Source organism: Myotis brandtii, unplaced genomic scaffold (assembly GCF_000412655.1).
Source record: "Myotis brandtii unplaced genomic scaffold, ASM41265v1 scaffold923, whole genome shotgun sequence".
NCBI lineage: Eukaryota > Metazoa > Chordata > Mammalia > Chiroptera > Vespertilionidae > Myotis > Myotis brandtii.
Window position 1 is genome coordinate 1,648,534 of NW_005371804.1, and position 27,563 is coordinate 1,676,096.

Sequence of the window (27,563 nt, forward strand, 5' to 3'; positions counted from 1 at the left end):
TCACCAGCACTAAAAATAGCCACCAGGATCTCCTTAACATTCCTAGGTGAATGTTGTAGCATGTGGTTAAAGCAATAGCCCATGCTCGGCATGGGACAGCCAGACAGAAGGCAGCTCATTTTGGGAAAAGGTGTTAGAGGTGGAGTTGCAAAGAGCTCCAGGCTCTGCCACAAGGTTGTGGACACCCGCCTACCTGTGCCCTCCATGTGGGCCGATGTGGGTGGTGCAGTTGAGCATCAGCCATTCGTCCTGATCACTCTCACTTCTCACTCTCACTCTCACTCTCACTCCCCCACCCAGAGCGCCCAGAGGTCCTGACTCAGTCAGCTGTCAGGACCTGCATTTGGTTTTCAGGAGTTAGGAGAACAGAAAGATGGACACACAGTGGGTCTGTGAATGGCCCCCAGAGCCTAGGGCTGCAGAGTAAAAGGGATGGGAATAGAATTGAGAAAATCACACGCAGACTCTGATAAGCTGCCACTGATTGTTGACCACCTATAATAATAAAAGCGTAATATGCTAATTAGACCAGATGTCCTTTGGAGGGAGGCCTGGGTCCTGCGTGCCAGAGGGAAGCTGGTGCTGGCAGCTGGGGGAAGGAAGACCTACTCTTGCACGAATTTCATGCATTGGGCCTCTAGTAGTCATATCCTATATAATAAAAGGGTAATATGCAAATTGACCCTAACAGCAGAATGACTGGGAATGACTGGTCACTATGACACACACTGACCACCAGGAGGCAGATGCTCAATGCAGGAGCTGCCCCCTGGTGGTCAGTGCACTCCCAGAGAGGGAGCTCTGCTCAGCCACAAGCCAGGCTGATGGCTGCCAGTGCAGCGGAGCCTCTCCTGCCTCCTCAGCAGCACTAAGGATGTCCGACTGCAGCTTAGGCCTGCTCCCTGCTGGCAAGTGGACATCCCCTGAGGGCTCCCGGGGCAGCCAGAGGGATGTCTGATTGCCAGCTTAGGCCCAATCCCCCGGGGAGCAGGCCTAAGCCAGCAGATGGACATCTCCTGAGGGGTCCCAGACTGTGAGAGGGCACAGGCCCGGCTGAGGGACCCCCCCGAGTGCACAAATTTTTGTGCACTGGGCTCCTATATAGTAAAAGGCTAATATGCAAATAGACTGAACGGAGGAACAACCGAACAACCGAACAACTGGTCACTATGACGTGTGCTGACCACCAGGGGGCACACATGAAACATGGCCGGTGTCAGCTGCAGTGGGATGGTAGAGCAGGTGAGCGGCGGTGCCAGACCAAGGTGAGGCGCCAGTCGGTGTCACTGGGGCGAGTCTCTGGTGGTTAGTGAAAATTCTTTGCTCCTGTGTGCCACGGTCCCGCCCGGCACACGCTCACACCTGCTTCCAGCCCTAATCGCTCAGTGCTATCAGTGGATGCGAGTGGCAGCTGCCAGCCCCGATTGCCCCTGAGGGAATGGCGGTGGCAGGAGCAGGGCTGCAGGCAGACAGGGCACTGCGGGGGGCGGGGGGGGGAACCAGGGCAGGAGGGGCTGGGGGGGGGTGTGGAGGGTGGGCTGAGACCTTAAAATTCCTCTCTTCTCCTCTCTGGCAGTTGTCAGCGGATGTTTTCTTGAAAGTCTAACTTACCTGAACAGCCAAAGGGCAGGCCTGATATTGCGGTTAGTCCTCAGATCTCGGGCGGCTGTCCGGGAGGTGATGGCAGTGTCTCCAAGGTGGGGTGCACCCCCTTGGGAGATGCCTAAGGTGACCTATCGGAATGCAGTTAGAAAGTTTAGAATTTTTGTTTATATCTTTAAAGTTCTAATTAGCTATGGGCTGGGAAATAGAGAAAAGGTGTTCGATGATGCTATTGTGCAAGTTAGTGGGACCTGGAGAAGCGGGGTGACTGTCGGCCGGATGGCCCAGCAGGGTGGCCTCGGGTCAGCATCAGTCTGGTCTCTGAAGCTCTAACCCACTGGACCTTCACTGGGGGGAGGAGCTGCCGGTGCCGGAGGTGGGTCGGCATCCGCTCTCACCTGTGCACTGTCCTGTTCCTGGCGGCTTCTAGGTCAGGCCGCACGCTCCCGTTGTCCTGAGTCTGGGCCGGTGGCCTCAGATGCAGCAGTGACCCTGAGCACTTGGGGTGTAGGCTCATCCAGAATGCGGAGTGAGATGGCGCTGTGGCTTGTCTTACACGCGGGGGGAGGGGCAGCAAGCCTCTGAGGGGGCGCCTCTCAGCTCCAGGGGGAGAGCCTTGTCCTCCACCTTCGCTGCCCAGAGGCCTGGCCCGTAGCAGGGGCCTCACAGACGCCCGGGGAAGGGCTGCATGAGAACAGACGGCTGCTGTGCAGGAGTGGGATGCGGCCGGGTGACATCCTGGACCAGCTCTGTACCCCGCGCCCCTGGAAGTCCTGTGCTGAGGAAGATCCCAGTGGAACTGGCCGGTGCAGAAGCAGGGCGGCCTGGACCAAAGGGCGGGGCTGTAGGGGCGAGGAAGAGCTGACTGTGTTGGGACCTCCAGGCGCTCTGTCCTGGGCACAGGGCTCTGAGCAGAGGTTTGGCAAGGCCACCTCATGTCCGGGTTTGCCAGGACAGCCGGTGTGCACCTGAGGCCCTGGCACAATGGACTATGTACGTGCCTCCTTTCACTCTCAGAGCTAACCCCACTTGCTGGCAAATTACCTGGACAGGCTGTGCACAGAGAGTGACACAGGCAGGGAGGAGAGAGCTGCCGGGGCTGCGCTGTTCCACGGCCTCCACGAGGTTCTCCCCTGTGCCGGGCTCTGTCCTGGTGTCCTCCAGTCTGCGGGCCGTGTCTGGGAGTGTCGGGCGCTGTTCCTTCTTTGTAGAGTCCAAGTCAGCCTAGTTTGATGTTCTGCCCGGCCAACATGAAAATACTATTATTAAGTTAGAAGTGACTATGGCCAGTGTTGCTCAGTGGTTAAAGCAATAGCCCATGCATCAAAGGCTCACGGGTTCAATTCCCAGGCAAGGGCGTGCACCTGAGTTTCAGGTTCAATCCCCAGCCCCAGTTGGGACTCGTGCAGGCAGCAACCAATTGATGTGTCTCTTTCACATCGATGTATTTCTCTTTCTCTCCCTTTTTCTCTCTCCATTTCTCCTTCTTTCTCTCCTTCCCTCCCTCCCTCTCCTCTCTCTAAAAAGCAATGGAAAAAATTCCTCAGGTGAGGATTAAAAAAAAATGTGGTCATCTGTCCCCTAACACATTCCTGTCCCAAACATGCTTTTTCTTCACCCTGCAGCCGCCCAGAAGCTCAGTGGGAAAGTCAGAATAGCCAACGTCAGGTATTCCGAATCCTTCCGCAACGCCAGCAGCAAGGAATCCCAGGATTTCCTAGAGCTATTCTTCAGGATGGTAAGTTGGTGAAATCGTCCTTACTTCCTTGAGGGATGTGAAGGAGGGAGGTGGGTGGAATCCTAGCTGCAGCCCAGCAGGATTTAGACCCTCTTTTCGGAAGGAAGCTGGGACTTCCGGCTCCGGCGTGGGGCCTGGGTGTCCCTGGGTCTGCTATTAAATAGACACATCAGTAGATGGGAGACACACCTTGTCCTTTGCTGCCTCCTTGCCTCACACTGTTTCCTGCTCAGTGCAACTTTATCCAGGTGGGACCCCTTGAAGCAGAAAGCCCCTCCCCTGCCTTAAAAAGAACACTTAAAAAAAAGAGAGAGAGAGAGATCTATTTCATATACCACAGGACGCAGGGTTTTAAAGTGCACAGTTCAGTAGTTTGGACTGTATTGTATTCATAAAATTGTGCAACCATCACCACCTTCTAATTCCAGAACATTTCATTACCACCCCCCCCCAAACCCTACCCATTAATAATCACTTTCTATTCCCCCTTCTCTCTGCTCCTGGCAACCACTAATGTGCTTTCTGTCTCTGTGGTCTTGCCCGTTCTGGACATTTCATAGAAACAGAATCATACCATATGTGATCTTTTGTGTCTGGATTATTTCACTGAACATACTGTCTTCAAGGCTCACCCATGTTGTAGCATGTGCAGAACTTCATTCAGGAAACCATTTCCTCTGACTGGCTGAAGAATATTGCAGCATGTGGATGGGCCACATTTTGTTTATCCTTTCACTCATTGGTGGGCATTTAGGTTGTTTCCAATTTTTTACCTTAAAAAGTTATTTTCCTGCTCTTTCTTGCCCTTCCTCTGCCATCTCGTCGGCATTCTTTGGGATGGTATGTTGTTACGACTTAGTCAGGGTAGCAATCTCAATGTTATTTCTGATGGAGGTTAGACTACCCTTTGTTGAATAGAGAACACACTTGTCATGACCTAGTGACTTCTTTGCACAGAAATCTCACGGATGCTAGCTTTTCCGTATCCTGGGCATTTGAGATACAGAATAGCCAGAGTTTAGCAGCGCCATCTAGTGGTGGAGTGTGAAGACATGCCGGCGCCTTAGCAATGCAGGTGGCCTCACCTTTGATTCTGTTCAACCCTGTCAGCATCACTTAGTGATAAAACGGTCACACAGCCTCCAGGAACTGTCCAATTGAGGCTCCCCAGGATCTGGGACTCCACATTATTTATCCTGGAACCCCCAGCTCCTGGTCCAGTGCGTGGGTTCCAGAGCTGTTGACTCATTCATGTATCCATCTGCTTTAGGTTAAAGATAGCTACACTGAGATTGAGCAAACACTGAAATCAGTCCACATCAGAGAGCTCTGGTGGTCACCTGAGGGAGCTCCATTTCCACCCCGAGTTTCTTGATTAACATTTACTCTTTAAACCATTTCCGCATTTGTCAATTTTTGGAGGATGATTTTTGTTTGTTTTTTTATTTAGAACTTCAGGATAGCAAATAAGTGTGCCACTTATCTCATTTGTAGGACTTTAAGACAAGTTCTGGGAAGTTGTGGGTTAATTCAGTACCTTGTTCTTTGCAACTGCCTAGCAAGGAGCCTGGAACTTGGTTTGAAAAGCAATTGAAGGTGGCATTGATCCAAGACTGTGACAGATCCCTCTTAGGAAGTCCCAGAAGAGCAAAAGAGACAGAGAGAGGGAGGGAGAGATAGATGATTACAGATATATGATTGATAGCTAGCTGGCTAGATGATAGATAGATGATAGATGATAGATAATAGATACATAGACGATAAGTAGGTAGGTAGATAGATAACAGTTGACTGTTCAAATCATAAGAATGTCAGCCATGTGACTGCAGGCAGCTCCTGGTCTCTGGGCCTCTGCAGCCTTTGGTGGGTGACACTAGATCAGTGATTCCCAAAGTGGGCGCTACCGCCCCCTGGTGGGTGCTGCAGCGATCCAGGGGGGGCGGTGATGGCCACAGGTGCATTTGTTTTAACTTTTTTTGTATTACCTTTCTATTCTGAGTTCAATAAATAGTTTCATAATTTCAAACTTCAATGTTTCTAATTTACACCTTTCTTTACTATATTTTACGAAAAAGGTAGAAACATTAATACATATATCTTTCTGTTTAATTGCTATTAAAATTTTAAAAAAAATTAATTTCCAGGGGGCGCTGAGTAATATTTTTTCTGGAAAGGGGGCGGTAGGCCAAATAAGTTTGGGAACCACTGCACTAGATGCTCGGGTTGACTGTCCTCAGGCTGGGAAGTGAATCCTGGGCTCGAGCGCCTCCTACAGGACAGAAGCGGCAAGGCTTTCTCTGTGAGAGCAAAGTCTGGAGGTGCGCTTTCCATAGTGTGGGCTCCTTAAAGCTAATCACCATGTCTTCCTGGGCATTTCGGCCACGATGGGCTGGACTGGAGTAATACCATGTGTGGTGTAAGGTGCTGTCCAAAGTGATAGAATAAGAAACGGCTTTCAGAGGCAGGAACAGCCTGCCCCAACAGAGTGCTCATGAGAAGCAGTTTGGGAAAGGCGGGGAGGAGGATTAGAGGGGAAATGTGTCATATCAGGAGCAAAAGGATTATTCTAGGAAAAGCAAAGTGGGCGACCACTCATCCAGGCCCCGCCCCCATGGCTCTGAGCGGATCCCAAGGCCACTGTAAGTCCCCTACCAAGTGAAAAGCCCCTAGGGTAGGGCTTTTGCACCAGCCCCATACGGACAGCTGGTTAGGGGCAAACAGGGCTCTTCTCAGTATCTCAGACCCACAGGCACTGGGACTGGGCCCAGGCCCGGCCTGCGGCTTTGCCCTGCTGCTGCCTGCAATCCCAAGAGGAGTTCTTTTCACCGGCTCTGTCTCTCTGAAGGTGCGCGAGTCCCTGTCACCCACCATGCGCCAGCACCTGGACGCGGGCGGGGTGCGGGTGGAAGTGACCCGCATCACCAATGGCAGTGTCGTGGTGGAGTTCAGCCTGCTGATCGTGGCGGACTTGGAGGTCCAGGCAGTGTCTGCCGCGTTCCTCGCCGCCTTCCAGAACGCCTCTCTGCTGGAGGTGGTCGGAGGGGACACCTTCATCGGGGGTACGTGTTGGTCTGGAACGCGAGGCAGCCAGAGCCCAGCTACTGCCTTTGTTTCTGAAAGATGTCGCTCCGCGTGCTCCCTCTCCGGGGCTTCCAGGCATTAGATGCAAATAGGAAGCAGGACCCTCCTCTCGCTTTTTGCTCCTATGTTGTTGTTTGTATTTATGACTTACGGGTTGAGAACAGCCTCTGGTGAACATGGGGTGCTGCTCCCTGGTCGCAGGCTGCATCCTGCCCCCGCCCCTCCTCCACTGCTGTTGCCATGGGCCCAGGGCAGACGCGTCCCTCTCTGCAGCCAGACTTCCTCCAGAGCACGGTTGCCAAGGAGATCCTAGTGAAAATAATTGAAAAGCAGGGAGAAAGGGCAACTGAGACGCTCTCCTCAGATGGTCTTAGTCAGCTCAGCTGTCACAATAAAACATGCAGATGGGTGGCTCACACAGCGGACATGGTCTCACAGTCCCCGCGGCCAGAAGTCCAGGCTCAGGTGCCAGCCAACCTGGTTTCTGAGGAGGGTCCACTTCCTGGCGTGTGTCCTCGGAAGGAGGACCCCTGGGTGACTCTTCACGTAAGGACACCGATCCCACCAGATTAGGATCGCACCGCTATGACCTCCTTTAACCTGAATTACCCGCGAAGGCCCGTCTCCAAACACTGTCACGTGGGGGTTAGGGCTTCTGCAGGTGAACGTTCAGGGGCACAGGCCAGTCCACAGCACGTATCCCACTTGAAAATCGTGATAAAGGGCTTGCAGGTACCTGTATAAAAAACCAAAGACAACATAGATGAGTATGTTTCTGAATTTTTGGAGTAAGAAGTGTTTTCCAAGTTTAAAAGCGGAAGGAAAACAAGCCCACGGAAGAAAAGACTGGAATATTTGATTCCATGAAAATGTAAATCTTTTATGTCAAGCAAACAAAATAAAGGTGCCCTTGTAACGCAAGCAACAAACCAAAGTATAATTTTAATAATGTGACGAAGAATGAAACCCTAAATAGAGAGAGAGGTCACATGCAGCGGTCATATCCATTTTGTTCAGCAAACCTGCATGACTTAGTAAGTAAAGTAACTGAGCATAGGCACCAAAGGCAGGTGTCTTGTTTTCGGGGCCCCTCGCCTGAGACCAGGGGTTGGGTGGGGCCTGCTCACCTCCTGGCTGCTCTGATCTGACACTGCGTTGCCCAGTGTCTCTCCCCCTCCCCCATCCCAGCCCTGGGACCAGGAATTCTTCCAGCCCCTGCAGCCCGCTGACACCTGCCCCCACCCCATCCCTGTCTCCAGAACAGATAACTTGGATAATTTTTAACTTTCTCTGAGATGCGCTATCCACGCGGCTGTCTGTAAACAGCCGGCAGGGTACCCCTCTCCACAGCCCTCAAGCCCACTGAGAAGGTCTGTTTTGTGAAATGTCGCACAGATTTCGATGAGTGTGCGAGCAAGGAGGACGACTGCGAACCCGGCACAGCCTGCCGCAACACTCTCGGGTCTTTCACCTGCAGCTGTGTGGGAGCTGCCCCCGACTTCCCTGTAGAATATTCTGGAAGACCCTGTGAAGGTAACATCCTCCTGGTCCCTTTTCTGGAATGCTGTTGGTAATCTGTCCTGTGAAAAGAAGCAAAGTGCCTCTTTTCCAAATGAGGTCGGCCTATTTTATGTCCTGGGCAAGTTGCCTGGCGTGTGTGTGTGTGTGTGTGTGTGTGTGTGAGCCTATTTTATGTCCTGGGCAAGTTGCCTGGTGTGTGTGCGTGTGTGTGTGTGTGCGCGCACACATGTACCCGTGTGAGTGTGTGTGTGCGCACATGTACCCGAGTGCATGTGCACATGTGTGTGATGCTGTCCCTTCACATCCTCTCATATGTCTCCAGCCTTCTCGGTGGTGCCTCATCTCCCCAAATGATTCTTCTGATGACTGAGATGAGAAAACACACTCAGAACCGAGGTGTGTTTTCTTGCAAAACGTACAGCCCATGAGACAAGCACCATGCACGAGACGTTTCTCCTCAGCCCCTGTCTCCACTCAGCACTTTCCCCGTCCAGTGGGGCTGTGTTGAATTCAGCACTGACTCTGAGGTGATGCCTGCCATACAGGGGGGATCTGTGGTCAAGTGGAGGGAGACAGACGTTTATATGAGTAAACACAGTGTCACAGGGAATGGGGAATGTGCCCTCCTGCTTGAGGTAGAAGCAGGAGGCCCAGAAGAGACTAAGTTGTTTCAGCCCCATGTGTGTGGTCAGGGAGGGCTTCCTGGAAGAGGTGCCTTAGAGCTGGTCTCAAAGGATGGCTAAGATAAGCACTGTGCAGAGGGGGCTGTGGTGGGTGGGGGCAACAGTGAGAACAGCACTGTTCAAGGTGGGCATGGTCCAGGCATGCAGCTGGGCTAGCTTCAAAGTGGGTGCCTGCAGGAGATGGGTGGGAAGAGTGGGAGGCAGGCTGCCAAGAGAAGTGGGTGAGGCCAGTTGGGAAGGCTACAAATGCCAGGAGCAGTGATTTGGACTGCATGCTGGAGGCAGGGAGAGCTAGGTGAGGCGGCAGAGTGATGAGTGAGACACCCCACCCCCCACCTTGAGACAAAAAATGGCAGGTGCCGAGGTAGCAGGCAATGGGGCCGGGCTGTAGAGAAGGGCTCAGGGGACAAGCTGAGATGCATCTTGGGCCTGCTTCCTGCAGGCCAGGGAGGGAGCCCAGGAAGAATGGTGGGCGCCTTTAAGGAGCCTCTTCATTCTTCCAGAGGGTGAAACCGAGAGTGCTTTGGGGGCAGCAGGGAGCTGGAGCAGGAGCGAGGGACTCAAGGATCCGGAGAGCTGCCAGAACCGGTTTGGCTCAGTGGATAGAGCGTCGGCCTGCGGACTGAAAGGTCCCAGGTTCGATTCCGGTCAAGGGCATGTACCTTGGTTGTGGGGCACATCCCCAGTAGGAGATGTGCAGGAGGCAGCTGATGGATGTTTCTCTCTCATCGATGTTTCTAACTCTCTATCTCTCTCCCTTCCTCTCTGTAAAAAATCAATAAAATATATTTAAAAAAAAAAAAAAGGATCCGGAGAGTAAACATCACTAACTCATCTTAGAGACAGGACTCGGGGACTCCTGAGGGTAGACAGCTTGTCCCAAGTCCCCAGGCTTGGCAACTGCCCAGCCTGGGCCTGGGAGAGGCTGGGACAGGCTGGGAGAGGCTGGGAGGGCAGGAGGCTCCTCGATTCCCTGGCCCACAGGGCTCCTGGGTAGCCAAGCCGAGCCCAGCTATCTGGGTTGGCAGAAACGTGTAACACGTGTGTGTGTGCGGCCGTGGCTGGAATGTGCAGTTCCCAGGCGTGTGCTGCGGGGGCAGGGGCTTCCCCGTGGCCTCTCCACCCTCAGCGCCGGCCTCACAGTCCAGGCTCACATCACAGTCCCCAAACGCAGACCCACCTGCTGCTTGTCTCCTCGTGTCTTGTAGGTGACTCTTCTGGTAACACAACCCAGGCCCCCGGGTCTTCTGTGGGCCCCGGCCCAGAGCAGCCCCCCACCCCCGCAGAAACCAGGGCGGCCTCCGTGCAAGGGGCCAGCCCGGCGCCCCAGGACCCACCCCCGCGGCTGAACCTGACGGGAGCGGTCAGGGTGCTCTGCGAGATCGAGAAGGTGGCCATCGCCGTCGAGAGGCGCTTCCTGCGGCAGGAGTCCATCCCCGAGTCCTCCCTGTACCTGGGGCACCCGTCCTGCAACGTGAGTGACAGCAACAGCACACACGTGTTCCTGGTGGCCGCGTGGAGCGAGTGCGGCACCCTCGTGCAAAGCGTAAGTCCTGGGGCTGGGCCATCCAAGCTGTCCGGACCTCGATACGGGGAGGGCCCGCACTGACCTGGGGACCGGAAATCCTCTGTACCCTGAGATCTCTGACTCTAAGTGCGGGACCCGCAAAGGAGTCGGGATAGGGCCGAGTTCTCACTGCAGATTGGGCTGCACCTTAGAACCAGGAGGGACCTGAGAGCCCCACCCTGCCAGGATTCTGGTGCAAAGGGCCTGGGGCACATTCAAGAGTCAGGGTGCAAAACAGCCTCTGGGGAGTGTGATGTACAGGCAGAGCCAGTGGGGAGGGAAAGGGGGAGGGAAGCTGGAGCCTATGTGTGCATGTGAGTATCCATGCATGCACATAAGCATCGATGTATGAGAATATGTGTGTGTAAATGTGTGTGTAACTATGGTTGTATGAGTGTGTGTGGGTGAATGTGTGTGTAGCTATGGTTGTATGGGTGTGCATGGGTGAATGTAGCTATGGTTGTGTGAGTGCGGGCATGTGTTGGAGGATTTGCCATGGGCAGAGCTGTCCAGCTCCTGCTGGCGATGCTCCTGCAGGCTGTTCCCAAGCGTGGGTCTGCCGCTGTGGTGGGTGAGGGGGCCCGGAGTCAAGGCTGCCATGTCGGCTCGCTCCCTTTGATTTTCTGAGCTGGGCAAACACCTGGCTTAGCAGTTACATTCAGTCGGGTTCAGGGCCTGGTCAGAGCAGAGGGAAATTCATCTCCTATGAGTCATGCCAGCCCTGGAATCCACACAAGTTCTCGATGTTCTTTGACGTTTGTCAAAAGCTAAGTTTGCCTTGAAGACTTATTTGTACAAACTGATGGATTACACACAGCAGGTTCCACCTTACTTTTTTTTTTTTTATTAAGCAGTTTACATTTTATTCACCCCCAGGTTAAAAGAAAAAAGATCACAGCCCTAGCTGAGTTGGCTCAGTGGATAGAGCGTCTGCCAGCAGACTGAAAGGTCCCGGGTTCAATTCTGGTCAAGGGCACGTACCTTGGTTGCAGGCTCCTTCCCAGCTCAGGCCCTGGTCAGGGCGTGTGCAAGAGGCAACCAATCGATGTGTTTCTCTCACATCGATATTTCTCTCTGCCTTTCCCTCTCTCTTCCACTCTCTCTAAAAATCAATAGGAAAATATCCTAGGGTGAAGATTAAAAAAGAAAAAAAAAAGGAAAAAGGTCACATTTCTCTGTTTGATTACTCTAAACAGGTCATGCAGATATGATTATGAAGAGACACAAATTCATCCATGCCCCCAAAAGTTTCGCTTGAGAACAGAATCATCTTCGTAAATACATGTAAGATTCTTACGAAGATAGAAGGGGACTTCTTTGTTTTTCCTGAGACACTTTGCAAAATGCTGACCGAGTCCTCCCTGTACCTGGTGTCTCTCCTCTGGCCCATCAAAGACTTGTCCTCGGGACTGAGTTAAATCTAAGAGGAACAGGAGTTTGTTTGGCTGAAAACCCACAGGGCCTGTAAGCATCTCGCAGACAATTCCTCCCAAATACAGAGATGCAAACACAGGCCTATTTTTAAAGAAGCCAACACAAAAGATTGGCATAAATTCAAAAGGGATGAAAGGCTTCCGTGAGGGACCCATCAGTTAAGAACTGTACACTTTTGGTCCTAGAAGCTACTGCATTGCTAGTCACTACTCAGGAAAATGAATTCTAAACATGAACCTGGTTTTCAGTAATTCAGATTTTGCTCCTTATATAAAATCCTAGAGCAAATCTAATAGCTTTCAAAGACATGCTAGTGGCTCTGACGTAATCGACTTTACCAAAGTCTGTCCAGACCTGTTTAACACACAACAAAAATCCATTCGTTCTATAATTTTGTGTCCAGTAGCAACGAAGGAGCTGCAGAAGGGGAAAGAGACTACTCTTCAGTGGCTCCCTCTTCAGAACCATTGAAAGCCGCCCCTTCCCCTCACACTCCGTAAGCCTTGCCCCCTCCAGCGTTCTGTTCTTACACCCTCTCACGCTGGAGCCTGGCTGGCCACTGGACTCCTTGTCTCTCGGATTCATGGGTCCCATGAGTCATGTGAGCCTGGAAATTTTTACTTTCAGCAAACACTGCACGGACAGCCTTATCAGGGTCAGACGTTTTGTCTTACAGTGCACAGTCGGCCTCGCTCGCGCCTCCTCCGAGAAGTCCAGCGGCTTCTACTGTTCTTGGCTTGTTTCAACAACGCTAATTGGACTGCTTCACTGTCCCCAATTTTCAAACAACCCTGCCCCTCGTTTCCTCCTCAGTCGATGGTTCTGACTTGCTGACTTCACACAAAATTTCCCTTGTCTAGTTCTAAACCGGTGAGGCCGGCGAGCTACCCGCAGAGCAGTGCCCACTGCGAACTGTCGTGAGCTGCTGGTCACCACGGCAGGTGACCAGCTGCCCTCGGAGGGCCCTGTGCTCTGTTCTGGTGACAACTTCAGGGGTGTCAGTAAGGGGACACAGGAGACCCACCACCGTGACAGTCAGATCCAGGCCACGAGCCAGCAAAGTGCTTCAAACAAATAGTTAGAACTTCAGGTATTTTGTCCAACAACAGACTTCAGTGTAGTGATGACACCCACTTCCCCTCCCCACCTCTCCCCTTCAGGCCCTCCATCTGGTTTCCCTGTCTCGCTGCAGTCTCTTAGAAAAGCCCATTTCCAGGCCAGCTGTCCGAAATTTCCTCTTCTTTCTGCTCAACCTCCACATGCCAGCAACCAGACTTAACCTCAGCAGACAGGGGAACATGTCTCTTTGTGCTTGAAACAAATTGCTCCATACCTTTGTTCACATAAGGCCCGTGAAATCATTTGGTCTGGCCCTGCCAAGGCAGCAGGAGTGAGGTCATTAAATGTTCGACCCAATAGAGCAGGCTAATCTTTAGGTTGATCATTCTGTATGGCCTAGGAACCAGCAGACCGGGGAACATGCCTCTTTGTGCTTGAAACAAATTGCTCTACACCTTTGTTCAGAGCAGGGGTAGGGAACCTCCACATAAGGCCCGTGAAATCATTTGGTCTGGCCCTGCCAAGGCAGCAGGAGTGAGGTCATTAAATGTTCGACCCAATAGAGCAGGCTAATCTTTAGGTTGATCATTCTGTATGGCCTAGGAATGATGTGATAAATATCCAATGGCCCTTGGCAGAGAAAAGGCTCCCCATCCCTGGTCACTTCATTAACACTGACAGGCTTAACATTGTTCCCCGGAGACTCAAGTCCGCAGTTCAGCCACGTTGTCACTTGCACACCTTCGTTCTCATCAGGATCATGTTCTTTCCTTCCGTTTCTCTTCTGGATCTTGGCTCGGTGTTGTTTCCCAGACTCGAGAACTTAGAAGGAGTGCTGGCTGGCTCGGCCTCAGGCCTTTACCAGGTTAACTAGATTCCTCCGGCGAGGGCCCTGTGCTCTCATTTTCAGAAATGTTCATGGGATAATCTGGTGGTGGTGGTGGTGGGGGGTGTCAGATGTGTTATTATGGGTACCCCCTGATCTAGACCACCTCTATGCTCCTCCAGTGAGGAAGCTGGCACTGGACATAGGCATCAGCCAGCCCCTGGACTTCACCCTCTCTATGACAGTTTACATTAGAAAAAAATCATTTGGGTTTTTTTTTGGTAATATTTTATTGATTTTTTACAGAGAGGAAGGGAGAGGGATAGAGAGTTAAAAACATCGATGAGAGAGAAACATCGATCAGCTGCCTCCTGCACACCTCCCACTGGGGATGTGCCCGCAACCAAGGTACATGCCCTTGACTGGAATCGAACCTGGGACCTTTCAGTCCACAGGCCGACGCTCTATCCACTGAGCCAAACCGGTTAGGGCTCATTTGGGTTTTTATATTTTGGGGGGAAAAGCTTTTAAGAAGACCCTTCCCCAGTACCCCTGCTGGGGCCCAGGAGCTCGCTCATGCCCCACTTGGTTTGTGCTCAGAACATGACGAACACAGTGGTGAGGACCACGCTGAGGAACGACCTGTCCCCCGAGGGCATCATCCACCACCTGAAGATCCTGAGCCCCATCCGCTGTGCCTTCCGAAACGATCTCCTGACGTCATCGGGCTACACCCCGGAGTGGGGGTGAGTGGAGAGGCCCCCCCCCCCCCCCCCCCCCCCCCAGTGCGCGTTCCTCTCTAGCACCACAGTGAGGATTTTCTTTGGGTTCCAATCACTTGAGGGCCACCTGAGAGACTGAATACACAACAGATGGTGCCAGGACTTGGCTAATAATGGCCAGCTTTCTTCAACCTTCTTCCTGCTTCCAACTCAGGACCGACCCAAGGAAGCCATATATGTTTCTCTAATCAACCACATAGGACATCCCACTTATAGCGAGCCTGCCCACGGCTTCCCCCCTCTACTCTGCCTGTCTTTGAGTCTCCATCAGTCAGGCGATGGGACTGAGCCCCCACTGCCGCCAGCTCAGAATAAATAGCCTTTCTCGCTTGTCCTCATTTGGGTTTTATTTCCACGCTTCTTTATTTCCATGCTTCTTTGAGGTTGCTTTTCAGGGAGGAGATGAGAGGGATCCCAGTGGGGATGAGAGAGATCCCAGGAGGGGAACCTCCAGCAAACTGCTCCCTCCGCAGGGTTTACACCATCATTGAGGACCTCCATGGCGCTGGAAATTTTGTCACAGAAATGCAGTTGTTTATTGGGGACTCTCCTATACCTCGGAATTACAGCGTGTCTGCCAGCGACGACATCAAGATCGAAGTGGGGCTCTATAAACAGAAAAGCAACCTCAAGGTGGTCCTGACCGAGTGCTGGGCAACACCGTCCAGTAACGCCAGGGACCCGGTCATGTTTGGCTTCATCAACAATAGGTAGGGGTTCGGGTGGGCTTTGGGCATTGCTGCCCCCCCTTGCTGGTGGCCTGCTTTGGGCCCTCTGAATTTCCAGACTTGTACGTTCATGGACCTGGGTTTTAGGTAACACCCCACAGGAGACCCTTTCCTCTCAGGAGCTGGAGATCTAGCCATCCCTGCCTTCCAGGGAGCCTGGTGGGGATGCTCCATGTGCAGCCAGATGTATTGTAACTCTCTCGTTTTGGAACAAGGATAGGAGGACCAGTTTATAGTTAATGAGTCACCTTTTCTCTCCTCCCAGCTGCCCCATCCCCAACACACATACCAACGTGATTGAGAATGGGGACTCCAACAAGGCCCAGTTTAAGCTGAAAATTTTTTCCTTCATCAACAACTCCATAGTCTACCTGCACTGCAAACTCCGAATCTGCATGGAGACCCCTGGAGCCACGTGCAAAATCGTAGGTGTTGGGTGTTCTAAGTTTCTGTCTGGGTCCTCGCTCCCTCTTGTTATGAGGAGGGTTGCTGTGTTATCCAGGGCATGGTTGGCTCTGAGAAGAGGTGCTGGGCCCTGCAGATGTGGCCCCTAAAAGGCAGGAAATGGCATTTCAACAGTGGGCACCATTGGGGGAGGACCGACTTAGCTGGGTGTCACCTTAGTCCTTCTTGAGGCCATACCATCTGCTGGCCGTCACGTCAGAGCTTCCTTGTCATGAGGCTGTTGCACTTCTCAAGGCGATTTAATGCATATTTAGGTGCAAAAGTGTTATTTTAATTTCACTTTATTTTTAGCTACTTTGATGGAACACTGCTGATTTGTAGCCACTGTGACATTCAATCAGGTGTTTCTCCTTCCCTATGTGCAGCATTCATGCTGGGATTATGAATAATTTTACATTCTCATTTTCTTTGACCTTTGAATTCAAAATGTGCTTTGAGTCCTGAGATTTGAAAGCTCTCCTTCATACCAGTGACACGTATGAGAAGTGACTGTTGTGTGTTGTCTGGGGCCAAGGACAGTGTAGGGGGCTCTGTTTGGCCGCTGATTGGACCACTGCGTGTCTCTCTGCATGTCTATGCTTGTCCCTCTGGTTTTCCTAAGGTTTTCCTGCACAATCCACCTCCGAGCGTCAGTAGGTCATGGATGAGTGAAATCCAGTGACGGTTGGTTTTGTTGATGTCACTTTTATCAAGCAGTAGATCTGCTGGAGCACGGGAGGAAAGGGACACAGGCTCCCGATGACGGCCAGCTAAGGGCGCGGAGGAGTCTGCACCTGGTTGCACTGGCCTCACAGAGATGCTGAGAGTATTAATAGCCACAGTAGCACTTGGCCTCTGAAGGGAGCTGCCAGTGCCCAGATTCTTTACAACATGAGCTCCACACATTCCTTCCCAAGTTCCTTGAGGATGGCCATTGTATTGGTTTCCTGTGGCTGCTGTACAAAGTACCCCGGAAGGATTGGCTTAAGCAATAGAAATTTGTTGTCTTCCAGTCTGGGGGGCTGGAAGTCCAAGACCAGGGTGTGGACAGGGCCGGTTCCTTCTGAGGCTGAAAAGGAGGATCTGTTTGGTCGATCTCCGAGGCTTGTAGAAGCCCATCTTCTCCCTCTATGGGTGTCTGTGTCTGTGTTCAAATTTCCACTTTGGAAGGATACACAGTCTAGCGAGGACCCACGATAGCGAGCTCATCTTAACTTGAACATCTGCAAAGACCCTGCCTCCAAATAAAGTCACATCACAAATACTGGGAGTTAGGGCTTCAACATCTTTTGGGGACATATGAGCCCACAGTGGGTTTAGGCAAAGGCATTAAAAGGAACACATGGTTGCAGTAGGCTGTAGAGATGCGAAGGTGACTCTGAGAGCTTTGTTGAGAAATATCCCTGAACCATGGGATAAAGGGACCAGCACTGGTAACTAGAGACAGCTCGAGGGGCTGCTGCCTCTCATTGCTCTTGTGCACCTCCTTGCGGCCAGCCCTTCCTCCCTTTCACACTGGGCAGAGCATGTGGTCCAGGTGGTCCTGGTGGTCCAGGTGGTCCAGTTGGTCCAGTTGGTCCAGATGGTTCAGGTGGTCCTGGTGGTCCAGGTGGTTCAGGTGGTCCTGGTGGTCCAGGTGGTCCAGGTAGTCCTGGTGGCCCAGGTTGTACAGGTGGTCCTGGTGGCCCAGGTGGTCCAAGTGGTCCAGGTGGCCCAGGTGGTCCAGGTAGTCCAGGTTGTCCTGGTGGTCCTGGTGGTCCAGGTTGTCCTGGTGGTCCAGGTGGTCCAGGTAGTCTAGGTTGTCCTGGTGGTCCAGGTTGTCCTGGTGGTCCAGGTGGTCCAGGTGGTCCAGGTTGTCCTGGTGGTCCAGGTGGTCCAGGTGGTCCAGGTTGTCCTGGTGGTCCAGGTGGTCCAGGTGGTCCAGGTTGTCCTGGTGGTCCAGGTGGTCCAGGTGGTCCAGGTTGTCCTGGTGGTCCAGGTGGTCCAGGTGGTCCAGGTTGTCCTGGTGGTCCTGGTGGTCCAGGTTGTCCTGGTGGTCCTGGTGGTCCAGGTTGTCCTGGTGGTCCTGGTGGTCCAGGTTGTCCTGGTGGTCCTGGTGGTCCAGGTTGTCCTGGTGGTCCTGGTGGTCCAGGTTGTCCTGGTGGTCCTGGTGGTCCAGGTTGTCCTGGTGGTCCTGGTGGTCCAGGTTGTCCTGGTGGTCCTGGTGGTCCAGGTTGTCCTGGTGGTCCTGGTGGTCCAGGTTGTCCTGGTGGTCCTGGTGGTCCAGGTTGTCCTGGTGGTCCTGGTGGTCCAGGTTGTCCTGGTGGTCCTGGTGGTCCAGGTTGTCCTGGTGGTCCTGGTGGTCCAGGTTGTCCTGGTGGTCCTGGTGGTCCAGGTTGTCCTGGTGGTCCTGGTGGTCCAGGTTGTCCTGGTGGTCCTGGTGGTCCAGGTTGTCCTGGTGGTCCTGGTGGTCCAGGTTGTCCTGGTGGTCCTGGTGGTCCAGGTTGTCCTGGTGGTCCTGGTGGTCCAGGTTGTCCTGGTGGTCCTGGTGGTCCAGGTTGTCCTGGTGGTCCTGGTGGTCCAGGTTGTCCTGGTGGTCCTGGTGGTCCAGGTTGTCCTTGGCGGTCCAGTTGGTCCAGGTTGACCTGGTGGCCCAGGTCGTCCTGGTGATCCAGGCGGTCCAGGTGATCCAGGCAGTCCAGGTGGTCCAGGTTGTCCAGGTTGTCCTGGTGGTCCAGATTGTCCTGGTGGTACAGGTTGTCCTAGTGGTCCAGGTGGTCCAGGCAGTCCAGGTGGTCCAGGTGGTCCAGGTGGTCCAGGTTGTCCAGGTTGTCCTGGTGGTCCAGATTGTCCTGGTGGTCCATGTGGCCCAGGTGGTCCATGTGGTCCTTGTGGTCCAGGTGATCCAGGCGGTCCAGGTGGTCCAGGTTGACCTGGTGGTCCAGGTTGTCCAGGTGGTCCAGGTTGTCCAGATGGTCCAGGTTGTCCTGGTGGCCCTGGTGGTCCAGGTGGCCCAGGTTGACCTGGTGGTCCAGGTTTTCTTGGTGGTCCAGGTGGTCCTGGTTGTCCTAGAGGTCTAGGTGGTCCAGGTGGTCCAGGTTGTCCTGGTGGTCCAGGCGGTCCAGGTGGTCCATGCAGTCCCGGTGGTCCAGGTGGTCCAGGTTGTCCTGGTGGTTCAGGTGGTCCAGGTGGTCCAGGTTTTCCTGGAGGTCCAGGTTGTCCAGGTGGTCCATGCAGACCTGGCAGTCCAGATGGTCCAGGCCTTTGCAGCCCTCCTTCTCCCTGGCTGAGCTCATCCATTGCGATTTCATGTCTCCAGCAGGGAAAAAATCTATGAATCAGGGTACCATTCCAGAGACTGGGTACATTTCTCATAAGTGTTGTTGCACTAATTGAATTTCTCTCCTTTATAAAAAACAAAAACAACAGAATTGCAATGACTTTCGGTCGCTGAGAAGTGGTGAACCATCGGAAACACACCAGATGTCCTGGGGACCCCTCATTCGTTCTGACGGTGAGTTGGTGCCTTGGTTCAGAAAACTAAAGAAAAGACACCACCAATTCCATTTCATTAGCATGTAAACCAAAAAGCAATTCCTTGGAACACGGAGCTCGTAAGATTTTCCCTAAAGACTCATAATTAGTAACAATGCCAGCTAATGCTCACGGAGAGCACCGACTTCCCAGCACTGCGCTCCGTTCTGTACGCACAGAATGTAATTTGCTCTTCTCAGCAGCCCTGCAAGGTCAGAGCTATCACCATGCCCATGTTGCAGATGAAAAGACCGAGGCTTCAGCAAGTGTGCACATGGTTAAATAATGCATGTTTGGGTAAGGGGCAGGCAGTAAAGTTTCCTGACAGTGGATAATTGCATGCAGTGGGTTGTTACCAGGAAGGAACTCAGTCTATAGGCAGGACAAATTCTGTGCATTTGCATGTGTGCCCACACACATCTGTGTGTGTGTGTGTGTGTGTGCGCGCACGTGCGTGATGTGTGCATGTGCAAACGCATGTGAATGGGGAAGCTGTTGTATTTTAGGATTTGCTAAATCAGAAGATGCAAAACAAAAAAATGGCACTGTTGTTCTCTCTCAGTATAAAACTTCCATCAGCCAATGTGAAACTCACCATTAGCTTTCTAGGAAAACGTTTTCCTTTCTTTGTGATCTAGCCTATTTTTATTTTTATTTATTTATTTTTTGTTAATCCTCACCTGAGGATTTTTTTCTATTGCTTTTTCAGAGAAAGTGGAGGGAGGAGGAGGAGACAGAGACACAGAGAGAGACAGAGAGAAACCTAGATGTGAGAGAGACACATCGACTGGTTGCCTCCCACATGCACACTGGCCTGGGGCAGGGAGCAAACTGGCAACCCAGGTTGGCAACCTTGACTGGGAGTTGAACCCACAACCCTTTGGTGCATGGACTGACATTCCAACCACTGAGCCACACCAGCCAGGGCTATCCTATTTTTAAAAAAATGGTTTTGGGAAATTGTGTGCTTTGGGTATTAAGACAAAAATTGCTAGCTGTTCCCCAATATCTGTTCTCCTCTCCTTCCATAATAATAAAACTCCAACTTTTTAGCTGGGAATAAAAACTATATATTTTAAAATATATAACCGACCTGGCAGCCAGGTATGGCCATATGAGTAAGTGCTGGCCAATGAGATGCAGATGGAAAGGTCCAGTGATGACCCCCTAAGGGTTGCCTCCTCAGAACATCCCGTGCCCCTGCTTCACCCCGTCTTCCTCCTCACCTCCCCATCCTGCTGCCTGGCATGCAGGTGAGACGGCTGCCGCCAGTCCCCATCCTGGACCATGAGGACCACAGGGACAGGAGCTGGACGAGCTGGGCTCCCGAGGACACTGCGGTGCAAAGTTGCTGGGCCAGGCCTGGGCTCCGACTTAACCAGTTTTATGCATGAAAGAAATAAACTTCCATATTCTTTGTCACTGCTATTTTAGGTCTTCCTCTTTTTTGCAGCTACACTTAATCCTACTTGATTTTCCTTTTTTTTTTTTGTTTTTCTTCCTCATTTGAATGGCCCTCCTTCCTCTTGATATTTTCCGGGACAAGAATGTCTGTGTTTTGGATGCAGGGTCTGAGCTGGGAAGTGCGTGCTGATCTGACGTGGACTGGGAGGGCCCCTTGCCTGGGCATTGTCAGCTGCTGGTTCTCATGCCAAGCATTTGGGCAGTGCGTGCTTCCACAGGTCCCAGGCCACACCCGGCCTCGCAGGCTCTGGAGCTGGGCGCTGGCACTGGCCCTCGGGTGACTTTGGCTTGGGTCCTAGGACAACATGCTCTTCCTACCCTCCTCATTGTCTTCAATTGCTGAGCAGAGCTGGGGCCCTCGTGTGAAATGGAACATTTGTGAATTGCATTGCCATGTCTGTGCATGCTTCCTGTTTATTCGTAGATATTACAGAGGATGTAAAAACCAGAATGGAAAAAGTTATGGGCTTGGCATTAGGAGACCTGAGTTTGATTTTCGGCTGTCAGACTTACGAGCTGTGTGGTCTTGGGAAAATTAGTGAACCTTCTGGATTCTATCCATCCACTCATCCACCCATTTATTCACCCACCTATCCATCCATCCATCCATCCATCCATCCATCCATTCATCCATCTACTATCCTTCCATTCATCCACTCACCTACTCATCCATTCATCCTCTATCCATCCATCCATTCATCCATCCATCTACCCACCCACTTACTATTTCATCTATCGACTGTATGTCAGGCACTGCTTTTTCTCTAGAACATGGTTGTATACCTCATTTTAATCCATTCATCCTTTGGTGGACACTTGGGTTGTTTCCACCTTTGGCTGTTGTGAAGAGTGCTGCTTTGAACATGGGTTGGAAAGTATTTATTTGAGTCCCTGTTGTCAGTCTTTTGGGTCCGCACTCCTGTGTGCTTTTGTGGGTTTTTGCCCCTCCCTGGGAGGATCAGCCTGCACTCCTCCACACTGCAGAGTGTGCGAGCCGCCCCCCCACCCCCGCCCATGTGTCTCCCTGTGGGCAGTCCCGCTGAGCCGTCCACCTCTTCCTGGAGGGCCTGTTGCTCCCATTTGGCCTCCTCCTCTGGGCCAACGCTTTATCCAGAACCCTGAGCAGGCTGAGCTGTGCTAGCTGCTGTGCTCTCCCCGACCTCAGACACCTTCCTCGTCAGCTTTGGGAACCACAGGCACATGGCACACACCTCACTGCTACAGGGCTTCGGATGACTCACACTCAGACGATCATGTTACAAAGGGGGGAGCTCACTCTACCCAGGCTCTGTCCTGAGCCCCATTCTACACTCACAACATCTCAATGCTGTGGATGACTCACACTCAGACGATCATGCTACAGAGTAGCCGACAAAGGGGGGAGCTCGCCCTACCCAGGCTCCGCCCTGAGCCCCATTCTACACTCACAACATCTCAATGCTGGGACCAGAGGGAGACCCACCAGGGACGTGCTTTCCTCCTGCTTGGGGCCGACCTCCCACCTGTGCTGTCTCATCCCCTGCAGGTGAGTCTCCAGAGGTGAAGCCGGGCCTGGGACCCGGCTACATCGTCCTCATCGTGGTGGCCGTCTTTGCCGTGGTGACAGGGGCAGCTGCCCTTCTCATTGTGCGCTACCAGAGCGTGACCGGGAAGTACAACTTCAAAACCCAGCCAGACGACTTCTGCTACCAGGTGTTCCAGGACTAGAGTCCTGGCTGCCCTGAAGGTGGGTGAGCAGCGAGGCAGCACACTCGGCTGGTGCACGTGACCTGCTTTCGCCACCGATAGAGGCCGTGCAGTGTGTCTCGGGGACTTTGGCGAAAGGTAGATTTGTGGGTGTCAGCATGTTGTGCCTGTGATATATTAAGACATATATACCTGGTCTTCGATCCCTGTTCCTGGTTTTAGAGCTCCTGAAACCCTTGGCTTTCCTAAGCGATGGAGGCAGAAAAAGCGTCTTCGACTATGTTGTGAGATGACTTTTGGAAAGCACCCAAGGGTGGGGCTGGGTGCCAGGAGAACCAACCATGTGATTGGAGGGCTGGAAATTTTGGTCCCACCGTCTGGTCTCAGGGGAGGTGAGGAGGGGTTGGAAGTTGAATCTATCACCAATGGCCGATGATTTACTCAAACAAGCCCATGTGATGAAGCATCCATAAAAAACACACAAAAACTATGGGGTTCAGGAGCAATTATCTAAGATATCCCCAATTCTCAAGGTGGGGTACCAGGCGTCCAACAGTGGACTGAGCAGCTGTTGGGGTCAGGAGAAGAGAACTTTCCTGGGATCTCCCCAGATAGGGGAGTGAACAGCAGCAATTTCAGCTCACTTGACCTTCTAATCATAGAAAACGACCTGCCGCGGTGGGGTGCCTTAGTCTCTGGGTGGGCCCCCCGAGCTTTGGGCCATGAAGACCCTGTTCCATCCTGTGCCTGGTCTGGGTACTGTCGCGTGGATGCACCCCACAGTGGCTGGCCCCTGCTCCCCATTTCCTCACTGGGCCAGCAGCGTCCCCAGCCAAGGCCGCCTCCCCTGTGCTTGGCTCCTCCTTCTCTTGAGGTAATAGATCTTCAGGACAACTCAGCACAGAGTGATAGATACTGGCCACATCCTGAGCATGAGGAATCGGTCCCAGGGAGCTCCAGGGACTCCCCAAGGTCACACAGCAGAGGCGGATCACAGCACACTGCCCCACAGGCCCACAGCCCTGCCAGGGCCCTTCGTCTCCACCAGAGATGGGGGAGCTGTAAGGAGACGCCAGAGAGATCCTGTGTAGTTTGTCCTGCCCCCTCTGCTCTGAGGACGCCTGACAGCTGTGTACCCGTGATCCGGGGTCTTGGAACCCCCACAGCCCAGACAGATGGAAGGGCTAGACCAGTCACTCCCCTGGGGAGACTTCCAAAAGAATTTCCATGGATTTCACCTAATATGTAAAGTGTGAATCCCGATAACCGGCCAATGCTTGTCCTAAATGTCTCAGGAAAGCCGCGTGTAGGTGCCACGGCCGTGCTGGGTGTCCCCCTCCTTGAAATCAAAACACCAAGGGAAAATGGTGTTTTATTTATTTATTTTTTAAATTAATGTTCAGAAAGCGAGGTCTCCTTCTTTTTTTCTTTTAAATATATTCCATTGATTTTTTACAGAGAGGAAGGGAGAGGGATAGAGAGTTAGAAACATTGATGAGAGAGAAACATCGATCAGCTGCCTCCTGCACACTCCCTACTGGGTATATGCCCGCAACCAAGGTACATGCCCTTGACCAGAATCGAACCTGGGACCCTTCAGTCTGCAGGCCGACGCTCTATCCACTGAGCCAAACCGGTTAGGGCAGTGTTTTATTTTTATTCTTCATTTTTATTCTCCTGGGGCTTGTGTCTTCCAAACTGAAAACCATCTAGATTCTAGAACGAGTGTTCAGGTCTCTGCAAACCTCAGCTCTTTGAAAAACGGTAAACAAACAACCTCCTCTCCACACACCAGATTGGCACTTAGCACAGGAGCCCTGTGTCCGAGGGAGGTTCTCCACAGATAACACAGAGACACAAGGTCCCCGAGGATGTGTTGTCCAGCTCGGGAATGTGCGCCAGGCACAACTGCCGCTGGCATGGGGGGCTTCACTCACAGAGGCCAGGCCACAGGCACCTCTGTTCGGTTCCTCTGTGCCTCATGGGAGTTGCTGTCCTTTTATTGGTGCAGAGTCCCTCACTCTCAGCCAGCAAAGGAATCGTGTCCTCAGGCTGCTGGTGACCCTCCACTCCCATACTCCACGGGTTTTCTGTACGAACCTCTCCTTTGCTGCACGCGGCTGACCCTGGTGACCTTTCCTATACAGGTCGCCGTGAATCAAGTGGTTCTTCATTCATCAAACATTGACGACGCCTACTCTGTCCCACACTTGGATGAGCCCCAGAGATGATGAAAACATAACCTCTGCCTTCCCCCAGGAGGCCTGTAGGTTCCAGACAAGCAGGCCGGTGAGAGGAGCTGATGGAGAAGTGGGCATGGTGTCTGCGATGCCCGGAGCTCAGACACAGGGATCTTCAAATCCAGCATGGACACAGCTCTGCCATCACCCAGTCACCTCCACAACCCCAGAGCTCCCAGACCCTTCACCATCTAATTTTGTCCACGTGGCCCTTCCTGGTTTTGCTCCCCCTTGCCATCCATCCACTCATCCATCCATCTTTCCATTCATCCAGCAGCCAGCTATCTGGTACTCTTTGTCAAATACATAATATTCCTAATTTTCAAGGCTATTTGACAGTACACTTGAAGTTATTTTTTTTAACAATAGGTCAGTAATAAATATATTGTCTAGTAGACATACATGCTCTTAACTTTTCTCCTGCATTACCAGGATATTATTTTATTCACACAGTGCTAACTCAAAAGACACTCTATTAATATGAAAATCTTTATAATAAGTAGAAATAACATACTATATATTACTCTGTTATATTTTTCCAAACATTTTCTCAGCCATTAAAATATAATCACACTACAGGGGAGGTACCCTTTAACTATTACACAATGGGAAACCAGAGAAGAAATGGGGGAGTTATTTACTTAAGGTCACAACATGAATTCATGAGGAAATCAGCCTAGAAGCTAAATAGCTTAGTTTAGAATTTTCTCCATTACACCACGCTAACAGATAATGCTTGTTACTTTATTTAAAGCAAATTGAACTGTATTTGATAGTTAACACCTGAATGTATAGTGTTTTTCCTTGACGAACTTGGAATTGTAACATGATCTTTAGTTCTTAATTCATGAGATTAATTTTGTTGACTTTAATTAACTACCACTAATAGAAACATTTGGGAAAAGTGGGATTTTTGATGTATTGGATATTCTCAGAGTCAGTAAAGAGTTACGATACACACTGTTGTGGGTAACCAGTTTCGAACAAGTAGAATAAATTGCTTCTGACATTGAAACGCGCCTGTGCCGGCTGCTCTGTGGTTCAGATGCTCGGCTCGCATCCGCGAGGGCCCAGTGCTGTGCTGGGCAGCCCGGGGCGACCGGGAGCGTGTCCCTGGCTCTTCCTGACGATGACAGCCATGCCAAGCTGAGAGGGACAAATGCATGTGTGCTGCGAGGCACCCCTGACCTGGTCCATTTGCTCCGATACCAGCTCAGGACCCATGGCATGCTGTCCTTGAATGAGAGACAATGAACGTGCAATAACCCAGCCTTGAGCCCTACGACTGTGCGGCTTTGGGATTTCAGAGCTGACGTGCATTTTAACACTCCATCTTGAAATCTTCTACAGTTTTCATGCATCTCAAGAAAGAGTCTACATGTATTCATGTGTGTTTTCCTCAACAATGAGAATTTGGTCTCCCCTCTCCTTCCCTCACCTGCCCCAGGGACAGTGTCACCCATCTCTCCATTAACAAGTATTTCCTGAGCACACACTGTGCTCCAGGGCTCGGGCTCAGAGCTCCTGATGGAATTGTGGGAGAGCAGACTGAGCCCTGCCCCCATCGAGCACATGTTCTTGTTGGGGAGAGAGACACTCATATCAATCGATGATGACGGCCATGCCAAGTGCTGACAGGGACAAATGCGTGTGTGCTGTGAGGTACCCCTGACCTGGTCCATCCATCTACTCACCCAACCATTCACCATCCTCCTCTCCACTCACACACCCATCCACGTACCCATCACCCAACCCTTTACCCACCCACCCACCCACTCATCCATCCATCCATCCATCCATCCATCCATCCATCCATCCATCTAACAAAGGAATGTTTACTGAGTTCCAGTTCTTATAGTGATACCAGGAAGACAAAAGGAATGTGGTAGAGTCCTTGCCCTTAGGAATCCAAAATCCACCTGGAGAAAAGTCCCTGTGAAGACCACCGCCAGGGAGGCCAGGGAGGGAAGGAGAGAGGCAGAACAATGCACGTGTGTGCATGTGGGCCTGCACATGCTCCTGTGCTCACGCCACTTCTACAGGAGGGTTCTGGGGTGCTGCTGTGTCCAGGCTGCTATGTAGGAATACACTCGTAGTGCTTGCAGTTCAAATCCTCTAACCTAGACTCTTCCTGCTGGCATAGCTCAAGGCACTAAATCCATAGCATCCAAAACAGAAGGAGAAAGGGAGAGATCCCGGTGCCCTGGACACCCGTAGAGGGTGTTCTCAGCTCCTGCTCCTCAATGCAGATGTCACGCGCTGGTGGAGCTGGGGGTCTTGGGAAACCCCTTCACAGACCATTGGGCTCTGGGTCCTCCTGCTCGTGGAGGGGAGGGGATTTTGTAGGAGCTATGCATGTACTTTATAGCTATTGCCTTATTGAATCCTCATTACCAGCCTTCATGTATAATTATTCTCACTTTACAGTTGAGGAATGGAGACATTATGCAACTTTTCCACAGTCAAGCAGCTAGTAAAAGTGGAGGGGCTGGAATGAAAGCCACGCCCGTGTGGCTGTGAAGGCATGCTCCCACTCCGCCTCCTGCCACAGGCCCAGGGAGGACAAGGAACATGACCACCAAGGTTCTCCCCTCACTCGTCTAGTTGTCACACTAACCCTGTGAGTTAGAAGTTGTTGATCCCATTTTACAGATAAGCAAACTGAGGCCGAAAGTTTAAATTACTGGTTCAAGCAGCTCAGAATGGAAACGCAGATCTCCTTCCTTTTAGTTTAAGCTCTTGCACCTCCAGGGAAGACATAGTTGTTTTACTGGTGAGGGATGGGAGGGAGGACCTTTGAGGACCTTAGAACTCAGCGTACATCTGAGAGGTGGAGAGATAGCCCGGGCCCTCGCCAAGGCAGGTTGGCCTCAGGCAGCTGAGGTTCTGAGTCCTGGGTAGTTCTCATGTTCAGACACCACCTGGGGCCCCAAGTCCTTCTCTGCCCAGGAGCCCAGGCTGTGATCCCCTCTGTGGTGGCGGGTTTGATGGAGACAGAGAGTCTGATGGAGAGTTACCTGTGTGGTCCCCTCCCTCTCTGGCCCAGACTGCACCACCCCTTTCTGACCACTAGATGGCGGGCAGACCAGGGCAGGAGATCGCTCTGTTTCCTCAGCCTCCACAGCCCTGCTTTTCTTGTTTTCTTTTGCCGGATTGCGCCTCTTGCCAACAAACAAAGGGGAATTTGAAATCATC

At 52.1% G+C, this 27,563-nt stretch overlaps 1 protein-coding gene across 1 annotated transcript in view; it reads left to right on the top strand.

The window, feature by feature from the left end:
• The window catches only part of UMODL1 (uromodulin-like 1), a 55,718-nt gene extending 30,363 nt beyond the window's left edge, over positions 1-25,355 (top strand). Inside the window, exons 15-24 of the mRNA XM_005885704.2 lie at positions 3,228-3,340; positions 6,186-6,399; positions 7,817-7,954; positions 9,834-10,171; positions 14,112-14,257; positions 14,767-15,003; positions 15,287-15,446; positions 18,874-18,958; positions 21,968-22,168; positions 24,276-25,355. Of these exons, the coding sequence (XP_005885766.1) occupies positions 3,228-3,340; positions 6,186-6,399; positions 7,817-7,954; positions 9,834-10,171; positions 14,112-14,257; positions 14,767-15,003; positions 15,287-15,446; positions 18,874-18,958; positions 21,968-22,149 (1,613 nt within the window). The 3' untranslated portion in view covers positions 22,150-22,168; positions 24,276-25,355. The remainder of the gene's footprint in view (positions 1-3,227; positions 3,341-6,185; positions 6,400-7,816; positions 7,955-9,833; positions 10,172-14,111; positions 14,258-14,766; positions 15,004-15,286; positions 15,447-18,873; positions 18,959-21,967; positions 22,169-24,275) is intronic.
• Positions 25,356-27,563: the final 2,208 nt, after the last annotated feature.